Source organism: Lithobates pipiens, unplaced genomic scaffold, assembly GCF_037356315.1.
Source record: "Lithobates pipiens isolate NorthernLeopardFrog02 unplaced genomic scaffold, aLitPip1_a1.2 Scaffold_19, whole genome shotgun sequence".
Lineage (NCBI taxonomy): Eukaryota > Metazoa > Chordata > Amphibia > Anura > Ranidae > Lithobates > Lithobates pipiens.
Genome location: NW_027507764.1, coordinates 563,685,620 through 563,701,717, shown reverse-complemented (window position 1 = coordinate 563,701,717; position 16,098 = coordinate 563,685,620). Strand labels below are relative to the sequence as shown.

The 16,098-nt window shown below is 44.2% G+C and overlaps 1 protein-coding gene across 2 annotated transcripts in view; it reads left to right on the top strand.

Moving 5' to 3' along the window:
* Nucleotides 1-10,052, top strand: part of LOC143997640 (uncharacterized) — a 322,976-nt gene extending 312,924 nt beyond the window's left edge. For both annotated transcript variants that reach the window (XM_077493359.1, XM_077493358.1), the window contains one exon: nucleotides 7,732-10,052. In XM_077493359.1, the coding sequence (XP_077349485.1) occupies nucleotides 7,732-8,060 (329 nt within the window). In that variant the 3' untranslated portion in view covers nucleotides 8,061-10,052. The remainder of the gene's footprint in view (nucleotides 1-7,731) is intronic.
* Nucleotides 10,053-16,098: the final 6,046 nt, after the last annotated feature.

Sequence of the window (16,098 nt, the reverse complement as noted above, 5' to 3'; positions counted from 1 at the left end):
TTCAGATTTTGATTGATTCACTTTAAAATTGGAGATGAACCCAAAGGTTTGAAACACTTTCTGAAGATTTGGTAAGGATATATGTGGATTGGTGATGAAGAATAAGAGATCATCCGCATATGCGGCTATTTTGTATTCTCTATTGTTTACTGTGAAGCCCTGAATATCTCTATGTAAGTTGATTGTTCTTATCAGGGGTTCTAGGGTGAGAATAAAGAGAAGTGGAGATAGAGGGCATCCTTGGCGTGTTCCATTGTGGATCGAGATGGGGTCAGATAGTGTGTTATTTACTTTAATTTGGGCTTGGGGATTTCGGTAGAGTGCTGAGATCCATGACAGCATGTTTTCCCGTAGTCCGATATGGGCACAGGTGTCCATCATGTAGTCCCAGGAGACTCTATCGAAAGTCTTCTCTGCATCGGTAGAAAGCAATATTCCGGCTGTTTTAGAGTTTTGGGCAAAATGGATTAGATTCAGCGCTTTAGTAGTATTGTCACGAGCTTCTCTACCGGGCATGAATCCCACTTGTTCAGGGCCTATAATCTGTGCTAGGAGGGGTTTTAATCTGTTGGCAAGTATTTTGGCCAGTATCTTGAGATCAACATTTAGAAGGGAGATGGGTCTGAAGTTTGCGCATTCAGAGTGGTCTTTGTTAGGTTTGGGGATCACAGCTATGTGTGCCATTAGGAATGAGTTGGAGCTGTTTCTATTTTTTGCTAGGAAGTTAAAAGCAGATTGAAGGGGTTTCAAGAGAGATATTGTGTACGTCTTATAGTATTGTGATGTAAAACCATCAGGGCCAGGGCTCTTTCCTGTTCCTTTCCATCTAGTTTGCGTGTGTCGTCGCTTGACAGGGAGGGTAATTTACTATTTTCCAAGAAGTCTTTGATTGCTTCTTGTTTTGTCTGTGTTATATGGGGTGGTTTGTGTTGGGCCGGCAGATCGTACAATTTGGCATAATAATTGTGAAACAAGTCTGCCATTTCTTTAGAATTGTACTTCAGAGTCCCCTCTTTATCCTTTATGGCATGAATATGGCTTGATAGTGTTGCTTCCTTCAGGGCCCTAGCTAGTTGTTTCCCACTCTTATCCCCTTGTTCGTGAAAAATATTTTTTTTAAAAAAAAGGGATCTTTTGATTTTGAGATCTAGTAGAAGGCGTAATGCCGTTCTGAATTCAGTCAGTTGCTCTTCTACCCTGAGAGAGTGAGAATGTTTGTGCTGCAATTCAAAGTTAGCAATTTTTTGGGCTAATTTTGTAATTTCTCCTTCTCTTTCCCTTTTCTTCCTGGCGCCCCATTTTATAAGTTCACCCCTCACCACTGACTTGTGAGCTTCCCAATTATTTAGTGGGTTCGTGTCAGTGTCATTGTTGTTGTGAAAGTATGTATTGATCGTGTTGTGGATGTCATCTTTCACAATTTGATCAGTAAGGAGTGTAGGGTTGAGTCTCCAATTAAATGCAGGTTTGCGGTGTGCACCCAGTTCTATTGAGATAGCTGTGGGTGCGTGGTCAGAGAGGGCAATAATTCCTATCTCAGCTGCGAGTAAGTTGCCCAGGTCCCTTTGTGAGACAAAGATCATGTCAATTCTTGAGTATCGTTTGTGAGGTGCGGAGAAAAAGGTAAAGTCCCTCTCTGATGGATGCACGGATCTCCATGCATCAACCAGAGCCAGAGACTGTAGTAGCGATTTCATTCATTTAAGAAGCCTATAACTGACATGAGTGTGTCCAGAAGAAGTATCCCTGAGGGGGGAAAGAGGAATGTTAAAGTCTCCACCCAAAAGGACACATCCCTCTGCAAACCATTTAAGTTCTTCAATTATTTTGCTACAGAATGGCACATGGGAGGTATTCGGGAAGTTCACATTAGCAAGTGTTACAGGGGATCCCTCCCAGGTGCCCTTCAGAAACAAATACCTTCCCTCGGAATCAGTAAGTTGGTGCTTCAGTTCAAAGGGTGCATCTTTGTTCAGCAGGATGGACACTCCTTTCGTTTTGGCAAGAGGGTTGGTAGAATGGTAAACTTTTGTGAATATATTGTCAGTGAGTTTAGGAATACTCTTGTCTTTAAAGTGGGTTTCCTGTAGAAATACAACTAATGGGCGCACTTTTTTAAGTTCTCTCAACAGTTTAGACCTTTTTTCAGGTATATTCAGACCATTTACATTATGTGAGATAATAGTTGGTGTCTTCCCTAAAAAAGCATATGCCATCTTGGCCGTTGGGCTAGGATGGGTGTTTTCTGGAGAAGCTGCGTCTGTGAATGGTTTTCACAAGAGATATTGGTGACTTAGAAAGTGTTAGGGTGGAGTGTTTTGGGACTGAAAAGGAGAGTGCGTACGTGCGTGGAGGAGGGGAGAGAGAGAAAGGAAAAAAAAAAAAAAAAGGGGGGGGGGGGAGATGGGGGGGGGGGGTAAAGTATGGGGGGAGGGGGGAGGAAGGATGTAATTAGTTAAGGGATAAGAAGGAAAGTACCCACTAGTCACCAGTTGGTGGTGGGTCAATTTGGGATTTAATTAATGCGTGTAAGTGTTAGGCCGCGTACACACGGGCGGATTGTCTGTCCAACTTAGTCCGCTGAACCGTGTTTCAGCGGACAATCCGCTCGTGTGTGGGCTTCAGCAGGCTTTTTCAGCAGACAATCTGACAAACAAAGTCTTACGGAATTTCCGTAAGACAGTCCGTTCAAACTTGGTTTTGTCCGTCTAAACTTGGTTTCAGCGGACAGTCCGCTCGTGTGTAGGCAAGTTGGACGGACTAAGTATGGTGCATGCTCAGAAAGGGTTTACACGGCCGAAGGTTGCATTGCAGTGTATAGGACGTCGTTTTTCTAGTCCCGTCGTACGTGCTGTACACGTCATCACGCACGCTTTCAGCGGACTGTCTGCTCATCGTGTGTGGTCAAGTCCGTTCATTCAAATTTTGAACGGACTGTCTGTCGGATTGTCTGCCGAACTTAGTTGGGCAGACAATCCGCCCGTGTGTACGCGGCCTTAGTATTTTCCCTTTGGGGGAGAGTGGGAGGTGATCAATGAGCAGTCTAACAGCGTCTGTTTCCTTTAACTGCTCTGTAGCAGTAATGGAGGTGACCAATAGAGGAGCCCGGCACATCTCACGGTTCTAGACCCCATCAAGAGGTTAACTGTAAGCAAGGTGTCTGAGACCATCCATTGGCATTTATTATAGACTATAGAGGACTTGAGTAAGGGGGTGGAGGGAGGAGAAGGGGTTGTGCGAGTCGCAATTAACCAGTTTGCAGAAGAAAATAACATTATAAACACTTTGTAAAACTGTTCCTAAGAAACTGTGGCCTAAGCGCCAAGCTGTATGACAGATATTAGCTTAAATAACTGTAAACTTTTAACCCATATCCTGAGCATTTAACTTCAACTCTCCTCAGCACATAGTGAGGGGTAGACACCCCTGTATATTTGAGGGGTAGTCTAGTCCCTATGCAAACGGTGAGTGTTCCACTTCATGCAGGGGCGTGTCAATTTCTGCAGTAAGGCGCAATTTGGTTTCCGTCCTGTATAGGCCCTATCCACTCTTACAGTCTTAGAGCGAAACATATCATAGCGAGGCAGGGAGTGTTATCTACGTTAGTAGTTGCCAGGGCTGTACGTAAAAAGGTATAGACAAGGTGCATTAAATGGTGTCCTTAGGATTGGCCTGTTGCTACTTCCTGCCGTGAGCTTCTAGGATATGTCTTTCCCCTTTTTAATTTTTCGGAGGGAGAGGAATGTAAAGCGGTGTCTCGGGTAATGTTACTCACAGTTCCGCAGTCAATAGAGAAACACCATCTTGAGGGAAGTAGGGGAGTGTCATAGGTGCAAATGGCGGTATTCAAGCCACTTAACAAATTTGCCAGTCTCAGAACCTAAATAAAAGACAAAAATTAGAGCATAACAGGATAGAAGTATACGGTGTTGCCGCAGGTTATTGTAGTCTCTCTGCAGTTTGCGGGTTTCAAACCTTGTTTGGGGAAGAAAGAGGTAAACAAAAACAAAAAACAAAAAAAACAAAAAAACCCTCATGTAGATAGGTTGTCATAGGTGCAAATAAAAGTCTCAAGGAGTAGCCTCAGAAGTTTTAACCTTTAAGGTAGTGTGCCCCCTCGTTACCATAAAATTGTGACAGCCGTCTGGATAGGATAATGGGCGTGTTTTCCAAAAAAAACAAAACAAAATGGGTTGCATCTTAGCAAAGAGCTGTATTGGGGAACTGGGTAACAGCAACTCGCATCAGGCCAAGATGTATATTGCAGAGGGTCTGGCCATTTCAGTAGCCTCTTGGCTCCCTTCCTCTCGGGCTCCTAGCACTCTTAGAGGATGTTGGGGACTCAAAGTTGTTTCTGTCAGTACTTCTGCGATGCTTGCCTAGCTGGTAAGGCGATCGTGCGTGGTGGGGTTCCGCTGAGAATTGTGGGTTGTTAATTGCTGGTGGCGTGAGGAATTCAGCATACCAGTCCGGGAGGTCCATCGGTGTAATTTGTAGGTCCTCACAGAATTTTTTGAGGTCATCGGGGACTTTTAGCACATGTTGTTTTCCCAGGAAGTTTGCTTGCAGTGCAAATGGGAATTTCCATCTGTAGTTGATACCTTTTTGTTTCAGCACTTCTAAAAGTGGACGTAGTGCTCTTCTATTTTTAAGTGTGATGGGTCCTGAAAAAGTTGAATCGTGGCTTCCTCGTGCATTATCCTTTCTTTCATCCGCGCTTTTTGGAGGATATCTTCTTTCAAGCCAAAGTTAGATAGACAACATATGATGTCTCTTGGGGGGATTCCGTCTTGTGCCCTGGGTCTGAGAGCTCTGTATGCCCTGTCAAAGTCGATGGGAGATTGTTCCGGCCGTTCAATGAGAGTATTAAAGATGGCTGTTAGAGCTGGTCTAATTTGGTCCGGGGGCACCATTTCGGGCACTCCTCTGATTCTGATATTATTTCGTCTACCACGGTTGTCCAGATCTTCAATTTGTCTGTTCATATCGATCAAATGTTGGGAGTGCGAATTCGTAATATCGTCCAGTCTGACCAGTGCTCTGTCCCTCCTTTCCCAGCTCTGAGATTGCCATTTGCTCTGTTAGTCTCATTAGCTCGGTTTTAATATCTGTTATTGCTGCCGCAAAAGAACTTTTAATATCAGCGGCAATGTCTGTCATAGCTGCGTAGGTAAGAAGTTGGTCTGTTTTACCGTTGCCTGCGGCTGAATCTTCAGATGCTGGTAGGGAGACTTCGTCGTCATCCATATCCTCAACAATATCGTTTCTTTGTGACAGTGCCATTTTGGAATTTTTGCTCCCTTCACAGTATTTAAACTTGCTAAGGTTTGCTGGTGAGTTCTTTTTTTTCTTCTGGGGTGTCCCCAAAGAGCGGAGGATGTGGCTGTGCGTGCTTCTCCTTGATTGCGTTGACATATTCGTCTGTCAGGTCTGTTTTCAGTGCACAGGCCCCTCTGGTCACCAAGGTTCCTCTACATTACAGTCATGTGCGCCGATCACCAGGCCACTTCCCCTGTAATAATGTTTGCCGGTTCTTGGGTAGTAGAACTGTACTGTTAGTGGGGTGCGCACCTGTATTGGGGTTATGCTGGGGTAAGGTTAGGTGATTACAGTTCGAGCTGGGCTAGTTAGGGAGGTGCAGGGTGTAGTTGGAGTAGCAAGATGGCCGCTGTCTCCAGTAGGTAGGCCGAAACCTCAGGCTTTCCTAACTCTGGTGGCCGTATAGCTGCATTTTGAGTCTAGCTGCTATTTATTGTATGCCTCAAAGCAAGTGGAGAGCAAAATTGCGTGGAAGAGGGGGCCCAAGAAAATGTTTGCCCAGGGTCCAGTCAATATTAAAGATGGCCCTGGGGTTACTGACCAGATAAAGATGAGGTGAAAATGAAAAAAACGAAAAAAAAAACAAAAACAGAATGCAGCCACCACATCTTAGCGCGAACAACCGACAATAATTAAAAATGTTTGTTCCCAGGTTTGGACACAGAGACAGAAATATTTTAGTTCACTTCTGTAGCTTTTCTATAAATGGTTAAAAAATGGAGTGTTGACCCCGGATGAGAAGTGCCAGTCTAATATCTCGGATCCAGGATCTGCCCCCAGGATCTGCAGGTTCCCCCTAAATATAGTGTAAAAGAGTCCGCTGTGAGGGGGGGCGCCGTGGGTGTACTCACTGCGGCCTGTTGTTAGTATGGGCCGGTTCCTAGGCCTGGATGGTCGCGCCGTCCGTATCCGGGAATCTGCTGGATGCTGCGCCCTGCTGTTCCGGCCGTGTAGTCCCCGGGTGAGCGGCGGTGTGTGTCCGCCCGGAGTGCAGCCTCCTCGCTCCGGCGGCGCTGCGGTAGAGGCTGGCATGGGCCGTTGATTTTGTAGGCCGCAAGATGGCGCCGGATGATCCGCTATGTGACCGGGTGTGTTTGCGCCGTTAAGGATGGATATATCCCATCCGACGGCCTCCGGGAGACAGCACCGCAATCCCCAGGCTCAGCACAGGTCTGGCGAGCTGCTATCCTTGATTGTAAGGGATGGATGGCGGAGGATGGCGGTGGATTTCTCCCTGCCTGTGTGGAGCTCAGCCGCCGCACGTCCTCCTTGCTCCGCGTCCGGACACGCCCCCCTGTTCCACATTTACATTTACTTCCCACATCTTTTACCACTTTCTTACAATAGATTTGGATTACTGCTTCACCAGTAATATAATAATATCTCACATACTGCTCATATATTCATACACACTTTTACATTCATTTACAGATGTTTTCATTCACAAAACATGCACATACATGGATTTTGGTGGGCTTCACTCCCCCAGTCACACCTCATCCTTCAGGATTCCCCGTTGCTTTTCCATTGTTTTTGCCACCTCTGCTCCCGTGGGAGACAATTGTCCACAGCTTAGCCTTGGCATCCACCGCCACACTCCACGTTCATTGTTGACCTGAAAGTATGGGTGAATGTTCCATCATTCCCCCTTCCCCATCTTATGCGTGTTCAGTTTACTCACTGTTCACCTTTCAATTTTTTAGACATCCCTACAGCGTCTGCTCCTGATGAGTGACAGTCACGAAATGCATCGAGCTATAGAAAATGTATGGAGGGAGGGGAAACTTTGAGTTGCCAAGCGACAGCCAAGAAACCTTAAGGATTTAGAGAAGGTCTGTAAAGAAGAGTGGACCAAAATCCCTCCTGAGATGTGTGCAAACCTGGTCACCAACTACAAGAAACGTCTTACCTCTGTGCTTACCAACAAGGGTTTCTCCACCAAGTACTAAGTCATGTTTTGCTTGGGGATCAAATACTTGTTTTACTCACTGAATTGCAACTCAATTTATAACATTTGTACTGTGGTTTTTTCTGGATTTTTGGTTGATATTCCGTCTCTATCATTTTAAATACACCTATGATAACAATGATAGACCCTTTTTTCTTTTTAAGTGGGCAAACTTACAAAATCTGCAGGGGATCAAATAATTATTTTCCCCACTGTATATGATTTTTTGGGTGACAGGTTCTTGTTATTGCCACAGGATCACGTCCATCTGACAGCCAACAGTCGGCTTGTCAGATTTGCTCACACTCCCGCCAGTTGTAGCAAGGTCAGGCGTCTGCTTTCCAAAAAGGGGTCATTTTAAGGGGTTGTTTATACACTCCAGGCATTTTTGATTTAAACTATGATCTGTATAAGTAAGAATGTATGAGGGGGTGCTTATGCTATTGTATTTCTACTTGTCTTAGGTGTGGGCTGGAGCATCTGTGACAGGCTACTGTGCGTCTGTGACAAATCTGCGGCGGAATGCATGGCTGCTGCGCCAGTCAACAACACTCTACGAGCTTTAAACAGGAGCCGGTGCCAGGGGGAGACCCAACCACTGTGCAGGCAAGGGAGCGAGGAGGAGAAGCCAGAGCGAGCCATTAAGCCACAGTCGGAGAGCTCCAGCTCGGAAGAGAGCAGCGAAGAACAACGTCCAATGAGAGACATAGTGCAGGCTGGGAACTCTGGGTCACTGGTGCCCAGGGGAGGCGTCAGACGGACACGCTCACTGGTTAACAGAAGGAAAAATTAGAGCAGGAGAGCTATAATATGAAAATGTAAATTCCAAAAATTAGATTTTTTTGTTAAACTGTCCTGGTGCATATAGGACAAGTAGCATCGCTTTCCATGCGTGGAGTAGTAAAATTGAATACAATATAAAGCCTCACTTCAGCATTTTCAGATGGTTGTTTATCCAGAGACCTCATAGCTGTCATTCTATTCCGAATTCAAATAACGAGTCATGGAATAAGCATGCAGCCAGTGAGGTCTAAAGAATCTGAACTCATGTCTTGCATACACGTTCTGGCTCTGAGACTTACTAGGTAGTAAAGCCAGGATAAGCATAATAGCTTTGAAACCTGCAGCATTAAAGTCTTTGGGCTAGTTTATTTATAAGATGGTCCCCCAGCAGTATTCAAATTTAAAAAATGCTCCGGCTGCAGTACTTGTCTTCTTTCTGGTGCTGTTGCACGCAATAAATAAATCCTGAGCAGTGGGTATTTGATGGGATTATAATTGTGCCAAAAATAAAGGAAAAAAACAATTCAGAATATAAAACTTAAATGATTTATTTTGTACATAGTTAAAAACAGACCATTAAAAATGTGCCAGTTATATGGTCATAATTGTGTGTTGAGTAGATGCTTGCAGTATAGTGTCTGATCCCAACATGTTTCGCCAATATTGGCTTCTTCTGGGGATTTTGGTGTTTGCATGGGAGTCTATAAATTAGTGGTAGCCTCCAAAATCCACTGAAGAAGCTGGTCTCGGCGAAACATTTTGGGATCAGACACTACACTGCGAGCACCACAATTTCGACCATATAATTGGCATGTGTAACACAGTTTTAACGGTTGGTTTTTAACTATGTACAATATAAATCATGTAAGTTTTTTATTGTAAATTGTTTTTTTCATTGATTTTTGGCACAATTATAATCCCTTTAAAGTGTAAGTAAACCCCCCAATTGTTTTCAGCCAAGGAAGCTGCCATCTTTGCCTCTGTTTAATCTACAACTGCCATGAAGCTGCACATGTGATCAGTTATGACACCAGCCATTGGATGGTTTAACAGATTGGTTGAGAGCACAACCAATGGGAGTGTTACATTTCCATCATGTGCCGGAAATGAAACCGTTTTATGGATGGGTTTACTTCTGCCTTAAATACCCACTGCTCTATATATATATATATATATATATATATATATATATATATATATATATACTACTACATGGATTAGGTGCCTCATATAGTGTTGTTACCCAGCCACGATACAATAAATACATCCTACCACAAGATGTCCTCAGTCTCCAGATTGAACAATGGACAGTGCCATTCAAGCTGGGATACTGAGTGCATACAATGGATGCAGGGTGTCATGAATCGGCCCCCAAGGGGGCATCACCTCCATGTCCTTCATTCAGTGTATTGATGCAAGAGTCATCACATCACTGAGGACTACCAACTGCTACTACCAAAATAAAAAGGACCTTACGGGGAGGGGGCTTTTTAAACAACCCGGTGTCATAGCATCCATTCCGCAGTCACCTTTCTCACCTGATCCTGGGTATATGGGCAATGCACACACCATACAAATCCATAAGCAAGAAAATGGCCAGCACACCAAAAAGAACATCTCATATTTAATGAGATCTTATTAGTGAAGCCAATATCAGAGTTTTCTTTGGTTTTTGCTTAAATATTTTTATCCTGACAGGCTCCGCTTGATCTCTTCTGATGGACTCCATGAAATTTACTTCTCTGGAGGTCTGGATTTCTGCCATAAAGGACTATTGTAACAAAGGTTGATGAGGCATGTAATGTACTAACACAAGATACTGTATTTCCATATCAGCTGCAATAAGACTGTTTTCGTGGTATTAATAGTGGTGTGATCTTCCCAACATATAATATGTGAATTTTTCTTTTTTTTTGATTGCAGGTTTCATGAGTCATCCATAAAATGTAAATATGTTTTGATGCAAACATTTCATAAAGACATAAAGACATTTACTAAACTGTGTTTTGAGTGCTAAAATATTTATTTTGCTCACACACACACGACTCCAACTTCAGCCAAAAATGTTCATTGCATTGGTGGTCAAGAGGAAAAATGCAACCATTACAGTGGTGATCAGAAAACCACCCTTACAGATAAAATAAATAAATAATAAATCGGTGTCAGGGTGCTGGCTCTGCCAAGTGGCGTTAGGCCTGAAACCATGCAGGCAACATTAAATGGGAGGTCAATCAACCACGGCTCAGGGAAACCTTGCAACCTCTGGAGGAACTCTGGTTGAGAAAGGCTGGACCATAATAGTGTTGGTGGCCCAAGGATGAAGTCATACAGGTGACACATTGCCAGTGGAAGTGTCACTTGGGGGAGCCCTCCACACCCCTTAGCTCTGTTTAATCTCTCCCTCACTGGCCAAGATGAACACTGCCATTTCTTTCATGAGCGAGGGTGTAGACATCATGCTGGCCTGGCTAGTGGGACATTTATTCCATAGAGCCTTATACGCAGAATAGCCAGGTTGTGGCCAGTGTCAGGATCACTCTGTGACAGGCCCCGTCATCACTAAAGGATTATTAGCTACATACAATTACATTTATCATTTGTAAAAACTACTATTTATTAAAAAAAAAAAAAATCTATAAATCTTTCTAATTCAAGGACCAAAGCACACTTACTGGACAATGGAGGTCACTGCTTTACTTTATCCTTCCATCCGCAAGCTCCCATTGCTGTGGGGAGGATGCAGAGTGCCCGATTCTCTCCCTCCCCCCCATCACTTTAAAAAGTATTTGACAGGCTTGGAAGGACAGTCTTAGACCCCATACACACTATTAGTTATTTTGCAGATTATGTTCTTCAGATTTACCAAAACCATGCAGTAGAAGGGCCTGCCTGATAGCATACAAATCCAAACTCCTAAGGTTTGACCTCATATTATATGTTTTTGGTAAATCTGAAGAAAATAGAACAGTATGTACGAGGTCTTAGCCCACGTACACACGGTCGGAGATTTTGCCAACCAAATTCATCGGATTTTGCCCGTCGGATTTAGTCCGACGGATTGTGTCCGAAACTGTTGCATACACACGGTCGGGCCAAGTTGGCGAAAAATCCGATCTTTCAGAACGTGATGACGTAATTTCATTATGATGGGACTACATTCAGGCTAGTAGCCAATAGCTTTGATGTAGGAATTTGATCTGAGCATGCGTGGCACTTGGTCCGATCAAAATTCTCTACACATGATCGGATTAGGTCCGTCCGGCCCAGTTGGTCGGGAAATATTTCCAACATGTTGGAAAATTGGGTGGGACGGAGATTCGGACGGAATCAGTACGATGCATACCACACACAGTCGGATTATCGGACGACGCGGTCCGATAAGACTCATTCCGACAGATTCTCCGACCGTGTGTACAAGGGCTAAGTCTTGGCCTTTCTTAGGTTTGGCATTGGAAGACTGGAGAGACACAAAATTAACTTATCCTAATCCCTGAAGTAGAAGATTTATGGGAACTGACATAAGCCTTTCCTCTGGGTAAATGAGTACTGTGATCTCCTTGATATATATATTCAAGGAAGGACCAAACCGGTGTTCTCCTTCACAGGGTAACCACTCAAGGCGTTTCTTGCATGGGAGTTTTGCTGACCAGCATTAAAGCCAAAGAATCATGCACATGGATTAGAAAGAAAACTCATCCTGCATATTTGGCTAAGTGTATAAGGCAAGCCATTCACTCAGTAGCTTAGGTAAAGATCTAAACGACTGGACAGAGGAATCTGTAAGGACAGACCTGAGCCATACCCTTAGTCCAGAAAACAATCGTTTGGCAGACTGCCATAGCTACAACAGTGGGCTGCATGACATGGCCCACCAAAGAAAAGAAAGCCTTAACGAGGGCATCCAACCTCTTATCTGTTGGGTCTTTGAGCACTGGATTATCCTCCAAGGTAGCTGTGAGAGTCCTGTTAAGGCAATAAAAGTCAGGATCCACTACAGGAAGCACCAATTTGCTAAGGAAATTTCCTTCAGTAGGATACTGTTGGACAAAACATTTTGGAGAAGTGAACATATTCTTTATGAGAGGCCAGTCTCCTTACGTCAGGTTCCAGCAATGGGTGCACCCAAAAAAGCTAGTTTTAGGAATGTAAGAGACCCCCATATATTGGACACCTTAGGGTGAGCAACTTTGGTTGCTATAATGCTAAAGAGCATACAGCATCAATAAGGAGATACACACAGGCGCAATAGCAATTAGGTGTGTGGTGAGTGTCAACTGTGCCAGATTTAAAAATGGATTATCCTGGCTCTTTCCACAACCACTGTAAGGGTCATCAGGGGTTCACAAATGAATAAAACGTACCCTAGGCTGAATTTTTAAAAGGGCTTTCGCCCTGGACTCACCACTTTGGTAGGCAGGATGAAATGAGGAATTAACCAAACCCTGGCTTCATCCCCCACAATTGGCTCTCCCCCGAAGGGGTCTTCAGTGACAGGACTTTGCACCAGGCAGACCACAGCCCTAGTCCTGTATAACAGTGGTCATCAACCATGTCCTTAGGGACCACTAACAGGCCAGGTTTGCAAGATAACTGAAATACATAACAGGTGATATTTGCTGCTCAGTGGTTGCAGTATTCTAGTCTGCATCTCCCCCAAGGTAATACATAAAAACCCTGCCTGTTAGTGGGCCCTGAGGACAGGGTTGATGACCACTGCTGTATAGCACCCTGTGGCTACATCTGCACGTTCCGCTCCATGCCAAGCAGAGAGCCCACAAAGCAACATTACAGGTCAACCCCAGGTGGGATCCCGGTACAGTCCCCCACAGCTCTGCCAGGAAGATGCATGAAAAGCTGAAATAGCCTTGATGCAGCCTATTAATAGAAGAATAATCTTGGGATATCATTATCCAGAAAAACAGAGGTAGAGAGAAAACCTCCATATAAGGCGGCGACCTTCTCTCAGTATTGGGAAGAGTCCCATCAACTAAGGACACTATCAACAAAAACTTGGGCTAGCTGAGTGGGAGGGGTTATGAAGGGGGACGTCCCTGCAGCTTTTTTTTTTCCCCAGGATCTTTTCACCTTAAGGTAGCTGCATAAAATCCAGTCTTAATGATTAAAGAGCCTGTGTCCTGTACGCCAAGGAAAATACATTTAATTATGTATTAATGAGCTGCATTCATTTTATAGCTGTCCAAAGTTCAGCTTTAAGCGCATTTCTGATACTGTAATGATCTCCATGCACTATTTTAAGTACTGTTTAGGAAAATAAGGATTTCTTGGAAAAAAACTGGGAGACTCTGCTATAATAGCAGGTCATAGCAAAAATGATCTTTCCAAGCAATTTCTAGGAAAGCAAAACAAAGAGAATTACAGTCGGGAAGATATGGCTATAACTCTAGATTATTCAATATTCTGAATCAAAATTAATTTAATTTGTCTGGCTGCAATGCTCTGATTGGCTCAGTGGAGAGCATAGACTTCAACAGGCCTGTGTTGGGGGATTGTTTGGATGCCAAGGCCTAGCACTATTCATCTATAGGAGTAACCTGCGTGGCAAACCCGATTAGCCTTTTTCCTCTCTATACGAACACAGTTCTTTCCGAGATATTAGACTGGCACTTCTCATCTGGGGTCAACACTCCATTTTTTAACAGTTTATAGAAAAGCTACAGAAGTGAACTAAAATATTTCTGTCTCTGCGTCCAAACCCAGGAACAAACATTTTTAATTATTGTTGGTTGTTCTCACTAAGATGTGGTGGCTGCATTCAGTTTTTTCCCCTCATCTTTATCTGGTCAGTAACCCCAGGGCCACCTTTAATATTGACTGGACCCTGGGCAAACATTTTCTTGGGCCCCCTCTTCCACGCAATTTTGCTCTCCACTTGCTTTGAGGCATACAATAAATAGCAGCTAGACTGAAAATCAGTTTACTGATTCAGATCAGGCAGCGATTGTGATTTTTTTGCCAGAGGTTACAGTGTATCATTACTGCTCACTGACTGGCTGCTAGAGATAACAGCACACATTATGGGTCACTGTTATTTGAGGTTACAGCACATGACTTCTGCTTGTTGATTGGTTGCTAGATTACTGTACATCAATACTGCTCACTGATTGATTGCTAGAGGTTACTGAACATCTATACCACTCACTAATTGGTTGATAGAGGTTACTGCAAATTATTACTGCTCACTGATTGGTTGCAAGAGGTTAGTGCACAGCATTACTGCTCACTGATTTGTTGCTAAAAGTTACAGCACATCTTCTCCTTACTGCCTGCCTGCCTGCGTATTCTCATGCATCAAAATTCAGGGTGCTGTGGCACCTTGTTACAGTATTTTGAAGAAGGATTCCACCTCCAATTTGCTTACTTTTGCAAAACAGGCTGATGTTAGGCTTAATGACCACAGTTGTAGGCAGGACTTTCAAGCATGCTCCTTTACCTCCCCAGTGGGCAGCATTCAGCAGAAGTAATGGTGGATGTGACCTCAGGGGGACATGATATACATATGAATGCTGCCTCTATTTATATATCAATGATGTGGTTCACAACTATTTACATATTAATGCCGCTACTATTTACATATCAATGCAGGTTATTTACAGGTAAACACAGGCTCTGCAGGTGAGTCATCTGTATATGGCAATAGGGCAGAGCTGGGTGGCAGCAGCAGAAGTTTACACTGAGATATCGGGACACAGCAGGGGACTAAACCTTCAAGGGATTAGGGAATTTAAACTGGGATAGTTGGCAAGTATGAGGCAGCTGCTTTGGGCCTCACAACAATGATGGGGCCCAGGGCAGCTGCCCCTTTTGCCCTGCCTTAAAAACGGTCCTGAGTAGCCCACTTAGGCTGGCCATACATGGTCGAATTTTGAAAGAATTTTCTTTTGAAAATCAGAAAATTTGAGCGTTTTGTGATCCCATGGTGCCACCATTGATTTTGAAATTCGGCCAACCAAGCCTTCCATTTCACCTCATGTTGCTACAGACAAGAATTTTCATGGCCGGGAATCTTCTTTTCGAAAGCCTGCCTTACTCTGCTAGGGTGACAACCTTCACTCACCAAACTATCTATTGAGGGGCAGCGATGTCACCCTAAAAGAAGCCTTTTAGGTGCCCATCATCGCCATAACATAAGAGTTCTGTAGTTCACAGAGACCTGGGCAGGACTAATAACTGCTGATAACAGTGCAGCTTACTGGGTTTGTTGGCAGGATTAACAATTCCCTTTTAATTGTATATTTAATATGGAAAAAATAAAAAGTTCATTGTTAAAGTTTCCATACATTTAAAGGAGCTTGGTTTCAGAGTGATAGGCCTTTGTGGGTGAATGGGGATTGCTCTGAGCAGTGCTGCTGTTCAGAACAACAAATCTTCTCCTGCATATATCACCCATGGTCATTTTCTCTTGCACTCCTCTCCTGTACATCCTGAGATGTCTCCTGCACATATTGGCTGTTGTCAAACCCTCTCCTGCACACAATTCTTGCTATCACACCAACGCTCTTCTCCTGAACATACTGCCCATGGTCATACTTTCCGCATTCCTCTCCTGCACAAAATGTCCACTGTCAATACCATCTTCACTTCTCTCTCCAACATACTGCTCGCAGGCATACCCGCCACACTCTTCTCCTGCACGTACTGCCCTCTGTCATACCCTCCACACTCTTCTCAAACACATTTTGCCCACTATCATAACCTCCACACTCCTCTCTTGCACATACTGGTTGTTGTCAGATCCTCTGCACTCCTCTACATACTTGCCCACTGCCATACCCTCCACACGGCTCATACACATATTGCCCACTTTCATTGACTCTGCACTCCTGTCATGCACATGCTGCCCCATGTCAGACCCTTCACGTACTGCCCACGGTCATACCCTTCACATACTGCCCCCTGTCATAGCCTCCACACTTTCCTCCTGTAGATACTAGTTATTGTCCAACCCTCTGCACTCCTCTCCTGCACATACTAACCACTGTCAGACTCTTCATACTCCTCGCCCACGTATACTGCCCACTGTCAGACCC